Source organism: Indicator indicator, chromosome 11, assembly GCF_027791375.1.
Source record: "Indicator indicator isolate 239-I01 chromosome 11, UM_Iind_1.1, whole genome shotgun sequence".
In the NCBI taxonomy this organism is placed as follows: Eukaryota; Metazoa; Chordata; class Aves; order Piciformes; family Indicatoridae; genus Indicator; species Indicator indicator.
Genome location: NC_072020.1, coordinates 17275038 through 17287740, shown reverse-complemented (window position 1 = coordinate 17287740; position 12703 = coordinate 17275038). Strand labels below are relative to the sequence as shown.

Here is a 12703-nt window from a genome sequence, read left to right as displayed (position 1 = left end):
GACACAGAGAGGATCCTGTGCCTGGGCACTGTGTGCTGAGGACTCCACAGTTAGATGGACACAGAGAGGATCCTGTGCCTGGCACTGTGTGCTGAGAGCTCCACAGTTAGATGGACACAGAGAGGATCCTGTGCCTGGCACTGTGTGCTATGGACTCCACAGTTAGATGGACACAGAGAGGATCCTGTGCCTGGCACTGTGTGCTGAGGACTCCACAGTTAGATGGACACAGAGAGGATCCTGTGCCTGGGCACTGTGTGCTGAGAGCTCCACAGTTAGATGGACACAGAGAGGATCCTGTGCCTGGCACTGTGTGCTATGGACTCCACAGTTAGATGGACACAGAGAGGATCCTGTGCCTGGGCACTGTGTGCTGAGAGCTCCACAGTTAGATGGACACAGAGAGGATCCTGTGCCTGGGCACTGTGTGCTATGGGCTCCACAGTTAGATGGACACAGAGAGGATCCTGTGCCTGGGCACTGTGTGCTGAGGACTCCACAGTTAGATGGACACAGAGAGGATCCTGTGCCTGGGCACTGTGTGCTGAGAGCTCCACAGTTAGATGGACACAGAGAGGATCCTGTGCCTGGGCACTGTGTGCTGAGGCTCCACAGTTAGATGGACACAGAGAGGATCCTGTGCCTGGGCACTGTGTGCTATGGACTCCACAGTTAGATGGACACAGAGAGGATCCTGTGCCTGGGCACTGTGTGCTGAGAGCTCCACAGTTAGATGGACACAGAGAGGATCCTGTGCCTGGCACTGTGTGCTGAGGACTCCACAGTTAGATGGACACAGAGAGGATCCTGTGCCTGGGCACTGTGTGCTATGGACTCCACAGTTAGATGGACACAGAGAGGATCCTGTGCCTGGGCACTGTGTGCTATGGACTCCACAGTTAGATGGACACAGAGAGGATCCTGTGCCTGGCACTGTGTGCTGAGGACTCCACAGTTAGATGGACACAGAGAGGATCCTGTGCCTGGGCACTGTGTGCTGAGGACTCCACAGTTAGATGGACACAGAGAGGATCCTGTGCCTGGGCACTGTGTGCTATGGACTCCACAGTTAGATGGACACAGAGAGGATCCTGTGCCTGGCACTGTGTGCTGAGGCTCCACAGTTAGATGGACACAGAGAGGATCCTGTGCCTGGGCACTGTGTGCTGAGAGCTCCACAGTTAGATGGACACAGAGAGGATCCTGTGCCTGGGCACTGTGTGCTGAGGACTCCACAGTTAGATGGACACAGAGAGGATCCTGTGCCTGGGCACTGTGTGCTGAGGACTCCACAGTTAGATGGACACAGAGAGGATCCTGTGCCTGGGCACTGTGTGCTGAGAGCTCCACAGTTAGATGGACACAGAGAGGATCCTGTGCCTGGGCACTGTGTGCTATGGACTCCACAGTTAGATGGACACAGAGAGGATCCTGTGCCTGGGCACTGTGTGCTGAGGACTCCACAGTTAGATGGACACAGAGAGGATCCTGTGCCTGGGCACTGTGTGCTATGGACTCCACAGTTAGATGGACACAGAGAGGATCCTGTGCCTGGGCAGTGTGTGCTGAGGACTCCACAGTTAGATGGACACAGAGAGGATCCTGTGCCTGGCACTGTGTGCTATGGACTCCACAGTTAGATGGACACAGAGAGGATCCTGTGCCTGGGCACTGTGTGCTATGGACTCCACAGTTAGATGGACACAGAGAGGATCCTGTGCCTGGGCACTGTGTGCTGATGGACTCCACAGTTAGATGGACACAGAGAGGATCCTGTGCCTGGGCACTGTGTGCTGAGGCTCCACAGTTAGATGGACACAGAGAGGATCCTGTGCCTGGGCACTGTGTGCTGAGGACTCCACAGTTAGATGGACACAGAGAGGATCCTGTGCCTGGCACTGTGTGCTATGGACTCCACAGTTAGATGGACACAGAGAGGATCCTGTGCCTGGGCACTGTGTGCTATGGACTCCACAGTTAGATGGACACAGAGAGGATCCTGTGCCTGGGCACTGTGTGCTGATGGACTCCACAGTTAGATGGACACAGAGAGGATCCTGTGCCTGGGCACTGTGTGCTGAGGAGCTCCACAGTTAGATGGACACAGAGAGGATCCTGTGCCTGGGCACTGTGTGCTGAGAGCTCCACAGTTAGATGGACACAGAGAGGATCCTGTGCCTGGGCACTGTGTGCTGAGAGCTCCACAGTTAGATGGACACAGAGAGGATCCTGTGCCTGGGCACTGTGTGCTATGGACTCCACAGTTAGATGGACACAGAGAGGATCCTGTGCCTGGGCACTGTGTGCTGATGGACTCCACAGTTAGATGGACACAGAGAGGATCCTGTGCCTGGCACTGTGTGCTGAGGAGCTCCACAGTTAGATGGACACAGAGAGGATCCTGTGCCTGGGCACTGTGTGCTGAGAGCTCCACAGTTAGATGGACACAGAGAGGATCCTGTGCCTGGGCACTGTGTGCTATGGACTCCACAGTTAGATGGACACAGAGAGGATCCTGTGCCTGGCACTGTGTGCTATGGACTCCACAGTTAGATGGACACAGAGAGGATCCTGTGCCTGGGCACTGTGTGCTGAGAGCTCCACAGTTAGATGGACACAGAGAGGATCCTGTGCCTGGGCACTGTGTGCTGAGGACTCCACAGTTAGATGGACACAGAGAGGATCCTGTGCCTGGGCACTGTGTGCTGAGAGCTCCACAGTTAGATGGACACAGAGAGGATCCTGTGCCTGGGCACTGTGTGCTGAGGAGCTCCACAGTTAGATGGACACAGAGAGGATCCTGTGCCTGGCACTGTGTGCTATGGACTCCACAGTTAGATGGACACAGAGAGGATCCTGTGCCTGGGCACTGTGTGCTGAGGAGCTCCACAGTTAGATGGACACAGAGAGGATCCTGTGCCTGGGCACTGTGTGCTATGGACTCCACAGTTAGATGGACACAGAGAGGATCCTGTGCCTGGGCACTGTGTGCTGAGAGCTCCACAGTTAGATGGACACAGAGAGGATCCTGTGCCTGGGCACTGTGTGCTGAGAGCTCCACAGTTAGATGGACACAGAGAGGATCCTGTGCCTGGCACTGTGTGCTATGGACTCCACAGTTAGATGGACACAGAGAGGATCCTGTGCCTGGGCACTGTGTGCTATGGACTCCACAGTTAGATGGACACAGAGAGGATCCTGTGCCTGGCACTGTGTGCTGAGGACTCCACAGTTAGATGGACACAGAGAGGATCCTGTGCCTGGCACTGTGTGCTGAGGAGCTCCACAGTTAGATGGACACAGAGAGGATCCTGTGCCTGGGCACTGTGTGCTATGGACTCCACAGTTAGATGGACACAGAGAGGATCCTGTGCCTGGGCACTGTGTGCTATGGACTCCACAGTTAGATGGACACAGAGAGGATCCTGTGCCTGGGCACTGTGTGCTGATGGACTCCACAGTTAGATGGACACAGAGAGGATCCTGTGCCTGGGCACTGTGTGCTATGGACTCCACAGTTAGATGGACACAGAGAGGATCCTGTGCCTGGGCACTGTGTGCTATGGACTCCACAGTTAGATGGACACAGAGAGGATCCTGTGCCTGGGCACTGTGTGCTGAGAGCTCCACAGTTAGATGGACACAGAGAGGATCCTGTGCCTGGGCACTGTGTGCTGAGGACTCCACAGTTAGATGGACACAGAGAGGATCCTGTGCCTGGGCACTGTGTGCTGAGAGCTCCACAGTTAGATGGACACAGAGAGGATCCTGTGCCTGGGCACTGTGTGCTGAGAGCTCCACAGTTAGATGGACACAGAGAGGATCCTGTGCCTGGGCACTGTGTGCTATGGACTCCACAGTTAGATGGACACAGAGAGGATCCTGTGCCTGGGCACTGTGTGCTATGGACTCCACAGTTAGATGGACACAGAGAGGATCCTGTGCCTGGGCACTGTGTGCTGAGAGCTCCACAGTTAGATGGACACAGAGAGGATCCTGTGCCTGGGCACTGTGTGCTATGGACTCCACAGTTAGATGGACACAGAGAGGATCCTGTGCCTGGGCACTGTGTGCTATGGACTCCACAGTTAGATGGACACAGAGAGGATCCTGTGCCTGGGCACTGTGTGCTATGGACTCCACAGTTAGATGGACACAGAGAGGATCCTGTGCCTGGGCACTGTGTGCATGAGAGCTCCACAGTTAGATGGACACAGAGAGGATCCTGTGCCTGGGCACTGTGTGCTGAGAGCTCCACAGTTAGATGGACACAGAGAGGATCCTGTGCCTGGGCACTGTGTGCTGAGAGCTCCACAGTTAGATGGACACAGAGAGGATCCTGTGCCTGGCACTGTGTGCTGAGAGCTCCACAGTTAGATGGACACAGAGAGGATCCTGTGCCTGGGCACTGTGTGCTGATGGACTCCACAGTTAGATGGACACAGAGAGGATCCTGTGCCTGGCACTGTGTGCTGAGAGCTCCACAGTTAGATGGACACAGAGAGGATCCTGTGCCTGGGCACTGTGTGCTATGGGCTCCACAGTTAGATGGACACAGAGAGGATCCTGTGCCTGGCACTGTGTGCTATGGACTCCACAGTTAGATGGACACAGAGAGGATCCTGTGCCTGGCACTGTGTGCTGAGAGCTCCACAGTTAGATGGACACAGAGAGGATCCTGTGCCTGGCACTGTGTGCTGAGGAGCTCCACAGTTAGATGGACACAGAGAGGATCCTGTGCCTGGGCACTGTGTGCTATGGACTCCACAGTTAGATGGACACAGAGAGGATCCTGTGCCTGGCACTGTGTGCTGAGAGCTCCACAGTTAGATGGACACAGAGAGGATCCTGTGCCTGGCACTGTGTGCTATGGACTCCACAGTTAGATGGACACAGAGAGGATCCTGTGCCTGGCACTGTGTGCTGAGGACTCCACAGTTAGATGGACACAGAGAGGATCCTGTGCCTGGGCACTGTGTGCTATGGACTCCACAGTTAGATGGACACAGAGAGGATCCTGTGCCTGGGCACTGTGTGCTATGGACTCCACAGTTAGATGGACACAGAGAGGATCCTGTGCCTGGGCACTGTGTGCTATGGACTCCACAGTTAGATGGACACAGAGAGGATCCTGTGCCTGGGCACTGTGTGCTGAGAGCTCCACAGTTAGATGGACACAGAGAGGATCCTGTGCCTGGCACTGTGTGCTATGGACTCCACAGTTAGATGGACACAGAGAGGATCCTGTGCCTGGGCACTGTGTGCTATGGACTCCACAGTTAGATGGACACAGAGAGGATCCTGTGCCTGGGCACTGTGTGCTGAGAGCTCCACAGTTAGATGGACACAGAGAGGATCCTGTGCCTGGGCACTGTGTGCTGAGAGCTCCACAGTTAGATGGACACAGAGAGGATCCTGTGCCTGGCACTGTGTGCTATGGACTCCACAGTTAGATGGACACAGAGAGGATCCTGTGCCTGGGCACTGTGTGCTGAGAGCTCCACAGTTAGATGGACACAGAGAGGATCCTGTGCCTGGCACTGTGTGCTATGGACTCCACAGTTAGATGGACACAGAGAGGATCCTGTGCCTGGCACTGTGTGCTGAGAGCTCCACAGTTAGATGGACACAGAGAGGATCCTGTGCCTGGCACTGTGTGCTGAGGGCTCCACAGTTAGATGGACACAGAGAGGATCCTGTGCCTGGGCACTGTGTGCTGATGGACTCCACAGTTAGATGGACACAGAGAGGATCCTGTGCCTGGGCACTGTGTGCTATGGACTCCACAGTTAGATGGACACAGAGAGGATCCTGTGCCTGGGCACTGTGTGCTGATGGACTCCACAGTTAGATGGACACAGAGAGGATCCTGTGCCTGGGCACTGTGTGCTGAGAGCTCCACAGTTAGATGGACACAGAGAGGATCCTGTGCCTGGCACTGTGTGCTATGGACTCCACAGTTAGATGGACACAGAGAGGATCCTGTGCCTGGGCACTGTGTGCTATGGACTCCACAGTTAGATGGACACAGAGAGGATCCTGTGCCTGGCACTGTGTGCTATGGACTCCACAGTTAGATGGACACAGAGAGGATCCTGTGCCTGGGCACTGTGTGCTGAGAGCTCCACAGTTAGATGGACACAGAGAGGATCCTGTGCCTGGCACTGTGTGCTGAGAGCTCCACAGTTAGATGGACACAGAGAGGATCCTGTGCCTGGGCACTGTGTGCTGAGAGCTCCACAGTTAGATGGACACAGAGAGGATCCTGTGCCTGGGCACTGTGTGCTATGGACTCCACAGTTAGATGGACACAGAGAGGATCCTGTGCCTGGGCACTGTGTGCTGAGGGCTCCACAGTTAGATGGACACAGAGAGGATCCTGTGCCTGGGCAGTGTGTGCTGAGAGCTCCACAGTTAGATGGACACAGAGAGGATCCTGTGCCTGGGCACTGTGTGCTGAGGGCTCCACAGTTAGATGGACACAGAGAGGATCCTGTGCCTGGGCAGTGTGTGCTATGGACTCCACAGTTAGATGGACACAGAGAGGATCCTGTGCCTGGGCACTGTGTGCTATGGACTCCACAGTTAGATGGACACAGAGAGGATCCTGTGCCTGGGCACTGTGTGCTGAGGGCTCCACAGTTAGATGGACACAGAGAGGATCCTGTGCCTGGGCACTGTGTGCTGAGAGCTCCACAGTTAGATGGACACAGAGAGGATCCTGTGCCTGGCACTGTGTGCTGAGAGCTCCACAGTTAGATGGACACAGAGAGGATCCTGTGCCTGGCACTGTGTGCTGAGAGCTCCACAGTTAGATGGACACAGAGAGGATCCTGTGCCTGGGCACTGTGTGCTATGGACTCCACAGTTAGATGGACACAGAGAGGATCCTGTGCCTGGCACTGTGTGCTATGGACTCTACAGTTAGATGGACACAGAGAGGATCCTGTGCCTGGGCACTGTGTGCTGAGAGCTCCACAGTTAGATGGACACAGAGAGGATCCTGTGCCTGGGCACTGTGTGCTGAGGACTCCACAGTTAGATGGACACAGAGAGGATCCTGTGCCTGGCACTGTGTGCTGAGAGCTCCACAGTTAGATGGACACAGAGAGGATCCTGTGCCTGGGCACTGTGTGCTATGGACTCCACAGTTAGATGGACACAGAGAGGATCCTGTGCCTGGCACTGTGTGCTGAGAGCTCCACAGTTAGATGGACACAGAGAGGATCCTGTGCCTGGCACTGTGTGCTGAGAGCTCCACAGTTAGATGGACACAGAGAGGATCCTGTGCCTGGGCACTGTGTGCTATGGACTCCACAGTTAGATGGACACAGAGAGGATCCTGTGCCTGGGCACTGTGTGCTATGGACTCCACAGTTAGATGGACACAGAGAGGATCCTGTGCCTGGCACTGTGTGCTATGGACTCCACAGTTAGATGGACACAGAGAGGATCCTGTGCCTGGGCACTGTGTGCTATGGGCTCCACAGTTAGATGGACACAGAGAGGATCCTGTGCCTGGGCACTGTGTGCTATGGGCTCCACAGTTAGATGGACACAGAGAGGATCCTGTGCCTGGGCACTGTGTGCTGAGGGCTCCACAGTTAGATGGACACAGAGAGGATCCTGTGCCTGGGCACTGTGTGCTATGGACTCCACAGTTAGATGGACACAGAGAGGATCCTGTGCCTGGCACTGTGTGCTGAGGCTCCACAGTTAGATGGACACAGAGAGGATCCTGTGCCTGGGCACTGTGTGCTGAGAGCTCCACAGTTAGATGGACACAGAGAGGATCCTGTGCCTGGGCACTGTGTGCTATGGACTCCACAGTTAGATGGACACAGAGAGGATCCTGTGCCTGGGCACTGTGTGCTATGGACTCCACAGTTAGATGGACACAGAGAGGATCCTGTGCCTGGGCACTGTGTGCTATGGACTCCACAGTTAGATGGACACAGAGAGGATCCTGTGCCTGGGCACCGGATGTGGTGGCTGAATTTTGCCTGAGGGAATGATGCTGTCAGCTCCAAACCCGAATTTGTGTTTAGGGGAAAAGGCTCACAAGAAATGGGTATATGGAGGGGAAAGGGAAAGGAAAGCCACCAAGAGCACACCTGGGTGTTCTGTCACCTGAACAGCAGCCCCTGGGCCTTGCAGTGAAACACAAAATAGCCTCAGAGGGAACCCCCTCCCCAGTGCCCTGCTGCAGTCCCAGTGTTGTAAACAATTGTTTCTTGTTTCTTCACAGACCTTATTTTGAACTCAAGGCGAAGTACTATGTCCAGCTAGAGGTAGGTATGGAGCTGAGAGCCACCTGAAACTCTGCTGCTTGCAATAAGTGCTGGAATTGCATCCAGAGTGCTCCAGCAGCTGTTGTGTTTCTGTGCAAACATGATTCAGAACCTCTGGAACAATTTGCTAAGCACTTTGTAAAGCTAAAAGGCTGAGGCTTTGTTTGCTGGTGTGAAAGAAGAGTGAAGCCTGCTGCTAGAATGAGCCAACATCGTGGCTGCCCTTGCTTCTTGTAGTTGGGAATCTCTGGGGTTTGTTTCTGCTTTTTGGTTTGGGGTTTCCTCTTGTGCTTTATGCATCAGGTGTTAAGGAGAGGTCCTGCATGCTAACAGGGGACCCTGCTCTGTGCTCAGCTGGGGCCACAGCCATGCTCCAGGGGCAGTCCCTGCCGTGGTTCCTGTGCTTTGCCCTGCTGCCATCTCCTTCAAGTGCCACTGCTTAATTTCTGAGCTCTCCCAGCACCCAGCTAGCAGCCCTGGTTCACGGTGGCCTGTTTGTGCAGTGCTGAGTCATAGGGACACGCAAAGCATGTCTAATGCCTGTCTTCCTTGTTAGCAACTGAAGAAAACAGTGGATGACCTGCAGGCAAAGCTGGCCCTGGCCAAGGGAGAGTACAAGACTGCCTTGAAAAACCTGGAGATGATCTCAGATGAGATCCACGAGAGGAGACGCTCTGCCGCCATGGGGCCCCGGGGCTGTGGTGTGGGTGCTGAAGGCAGCAACACCTCTGTGGAAGACCTGGCAGTGAGCAAACCAGAGTCAGACACCATCTCCAGTGAGTACAGAGTCCTCCTGTAGCCCAGTGGCATCCTGAGAAAGGCTGGCCTGAGGGGTGCTCTGTCCCTTCTGCAGCCTGAAGTGTGCTGGGTGCTGTGGGACTGAGGCTCACCTGTGCTGCCTGGGACAGGAGCTGGTTGTTTAGTAGGGGGCAGGGGCATGAGCTGGAGTGCAGCTGTACCCTGAGCATCACGCAGGTTGCTGTGTGAAAGGAGCAAAATGAATGCACTTCAAAGCCTGCGCCTGTCCTCATCCCACAGGGAGCAATGATTGAAAAAATGTTAAACTTTAGCAGAATCTGCACCTCTGCATGGCACAAACTGGAACCTTTTTAATGGATTTCTCCTCCTGTTGCTAACAAAGAGCATGCAGCTCCTTCTAGGCAGACACAGTGGAATCGATTTGCTTTGACTAGAATCCAGGTTTGAGTGAAGATGAGCAGGGTAAATTATCTGGAGGGGGGTGGCTTTTTTGATTTGGTGTCACTTGGTGAGACTCATCCAAAAAGACATCTTGGGGGTCACATTGGATTTTAACTGTGAAGGTGGAAAGAGAGGTGGGAGCAGTGTGCTTTATAATTAATGTCTGGAATAACCAGGAGCCTGTGGTGGGATCAGGATGCTGCTGGCTTAGGTGGGCTGAAATTAAGAGAACAAAACACCAGCTGGGCAGAGGGGCAGCAGGAACAGTGAAGACCTAAAGAGCATCTTGGAGCGTGAGGAGCAGCAGCAGTAGGTGGTGCAGAGCTGGTCTTGCAGGGCATGTGTCTTGCAGGCTGGCAAGCGTGCTCTCCTCAAAGCAGAGCGTGGTGCTGGTGAAACAGCAGGGCAAGGCTTGGCTGAAGGGGCAGGGAAGGAGAGGAGTGGCCCGGGTTTGCTAACCGGAGTGTTCCTGACCCTTGCAGTGGCTTCGGAGGTGTTTGAGGATGACAACGGCAGCAGCCTCGTATCCGAAGAAGACTCAGAGACTCAGTCGGTGTCCAGCTTCAGCTCTGGCCCCACGAGCCCCTGCGAGGTGCCCGCTCAGTTCCCTCCTGTCACACGACCCGGCAGCCTGGAGCTGCCCAGCCCCGTGTCCCTCTCCGAGTTCGGGGCCATCTTCCCGGTGCTGGGCCCCCGTAGCGAGTGCAGCGGCGCCTCCTCCCCCGAGTGCGAGGCTGAGCGAGGTAGGCAGAGCTGGGCTGCCCCGAGGTGATGCTTTCCAGCTTCAGAAAGGGAGCAGAGGAATCTCCTCGGCTGCCCTGGGCTCGGTACCAGCTCCCTGAGCTCGGTACCCGCTCCCTGAGCTCCGACCTGCTGGAGCTTCCTGGGAGGGCAGCTCCTGGGCGCCTGTGCCCCACAGATGGCATATGACATGGTTTAGTTCTGCTGCCGGCTGGGAGGCTTCCCAGTTCTGGCTGTGCAGGGGCTTGGGGATCCTCTCGGATTCAGTGGTCAGGGGGGTTCTGACAGTGCATTTCTTTCAAGGACAATCTGAGTTTGTTTTTTGATTACTGTCTTGCTTGCTGAAAATCAGAGAATTACTAAGGCTGTTTCCAGGAGAAATAGAAAATAAAAAATGTGCCCAGAAAAGCCTCTTGCAGGCTCTGCCAGCCCTTGCTGGCAAATCCCTTCAGGCTAGAGAGCTGCTACCACCCAGGGGCTGCTCATACTGTAGTTTGCTGATGTGGTGCACAAGACAGGGCTGACTTCAGCTTGCTTACAGCTTCTTGCTCCTGCTGCTTTTATTTTTATCATTTTTATCTTTTCTTTGCGTGCTTTGGCAAAGGAAGCTGCAGAAACACCTGCTGGAGGCTTGAGCTGCAGAGTGAAAAGCAGGTTTAACATCTGGCTTAATCCTTTCTTTGCAGGGGACAGGGCAGAAGGGGCTGAGAACAAGACGAGTGACAGAGTGACCAAGAGCAGGAGCGGCGTGCGGAGCGGCTCTGCGGAAGGGCTGGCTCTGGAGAACAGAATGAAGCAGCTCTCCCTGCAGTGCATGAAGATCAAAGAGGGGATCTGTGCCGGCAGGAAGGCTGCCCAGATTGGCTGAGGCCTCCTTCTGCCCTGTCCTCTGTCCTGATGACTGGCAGTATAAATATTTCTAGAGGACCTTCTGAGTGTTTGAAGAACCCTGTGCCAATACCAGATGCCAAACCTTAAGCCTTTCCTCTCAGAATGTGAAGCTGCACTTAAGATGTCTGATCGCTGTGGGGGGCTGAAGGCGTTATTCAGTGACTCCTTTGTAGGCTGGATGAGTTCCCCAGTGTTGAAGCTGTGCTGATAGTTCACAGACTTTGTAAATTGTTTTGTAGCAGCCTGGCTGAAGCAATAACCAGTAAAGTTCCTGTGTCAGTTCATGCCTGGAGCGGGGGCTGAAATTCAAGCCAGACGTTTGGCTTCAGGTTTGTAGGATGGAAGGGTCTGTAGATAGCCGTGGAGTTCTGGAGTGTAGGTGGCATAGTCTTTGAACACCTATGTTTGTCTGTGTTACACTGAACTAGGAAAGCTGTTGCATGCATGGGGTCTAACAGCCTTCACTCCTCCCTGGTGGTGAAGAGGAGTCACACCTGTAAAAACTGGTGTGGAGAGATGGACAGGATGGGAATGCTCAAGGTGCTGAGCCCCCTTCCAGCTGCCTGCCCGAGTCTGGCTGGGACACCAAGAGTGATTCCAGTGACTCAAAAAAAGAGTTGATTGGCCTCTTGCCCTGCCCTGGGAAGTGTTCTTCTCTAGCACTTTGCTTTTGCTCGCCGCCAGGAGTCATTGATGTGTTCAGGACAGCTCTGCTCAGGGCTTTGCCCTGCCATCTGCATGAAGAAAAGGGATTGCCAGTGTAGCTGACTGTGTTCTTGAGCTTCTCTGTAGGTTGTGCTGTGTGGGGGCTGTGAGAGGGGCTGGGGATTTTCTGTGCCCTGCAGGGAGTGTTCCAGAAAAACTAGAGAGGGCTCAGGCGTGTTTTGCCAGCAGCTGTTAGGCAGTAGTAGTGTCTGATAATTATGCTAGTAAGTGGTAGTAAAAATCCTAGGACTCGTTGGGTTTTGGTGGCTCAGCGTTTCTGAGATCCCCTTTTATCTGAGCTGTCAGTTTATATTGCTCATTGGATGGGATTTTAGTATTGCCCCCCAGGTCTTTTCTATTCTCTGTTTTTGCAGTCCTGTTGTATTCCATCCCTGCCACAGCTCGTGTATCTCCTCTCAAGTTAATGTAAACCTCTTCACACTACAGTAAACACTTTTGTTTTCCACCTTTCACGTTGAGTCTGTGCAAGGTAAGTCCATCTCAGGTGCTGAGAAGCAGCATCTGTTATCTTGGAGCACCCCCTTCCAAGCAAGTGCCCTGTCTGGGGTCAGCTCCCTGTGGTACTGGAATCCTGTGCAGTGTATGGACAGCTACTGCCTCCTCCCAGCTTCTTGAACCCTGCACAGGTGATTCATTCCTAACCCAGAGCTTTAGTCAAGTTTCCCCAAATGCCTTGGAGGGCAGAAAGGAGGAAGCTGCTCTGTCCCCTCACACCTGCTGCTGCAGCCATACAGAACTGGAGATCAGGAAACCTGCTTCCATAACAAGCAGGTTCCACACAAGATATCTGCCACAGCCTTCTGAGGTTGTACCTTGGCATCTTCTGAAGAGCTCTGCAGGCCTGAGCTCTGGCT

At 54.3% G+C, this 12703-nt stretch overlaps 1 protein-coding gene across 1 annotated transcript in view; it reads left to right on the top strand.

The window, feature by feature from the left end:
- SH3BP5 (SH3 domain binding protein 5) overlaps positions 1–12304 on the top strand; it is a 70561-nt gene extending 58257 nt beyond the window's left edge. Inside the window, exons 6-9 of the mRNA XM_054384853.1 lie at positions 8249–8291; positions 8848–9067; positions 9974–10234; positions 10919–12304. Of these exons, the coding sequence (XP_054240828.1) occupies positions 8249–8291; positions 8848–9067; positions 9974–10234; positions 10919–11100 (706 nt within the window). The 3' untranslated portion in view covers positions 11101–12304. The remainder of the gene's footprint in view (positions 1–8248; positions 8292–8847; positions 9068–9973; positions 10235–10918) is intronic.
- The last annotated feature ends 399 nt before the right edge of the window (positions 12305–12703 follow it).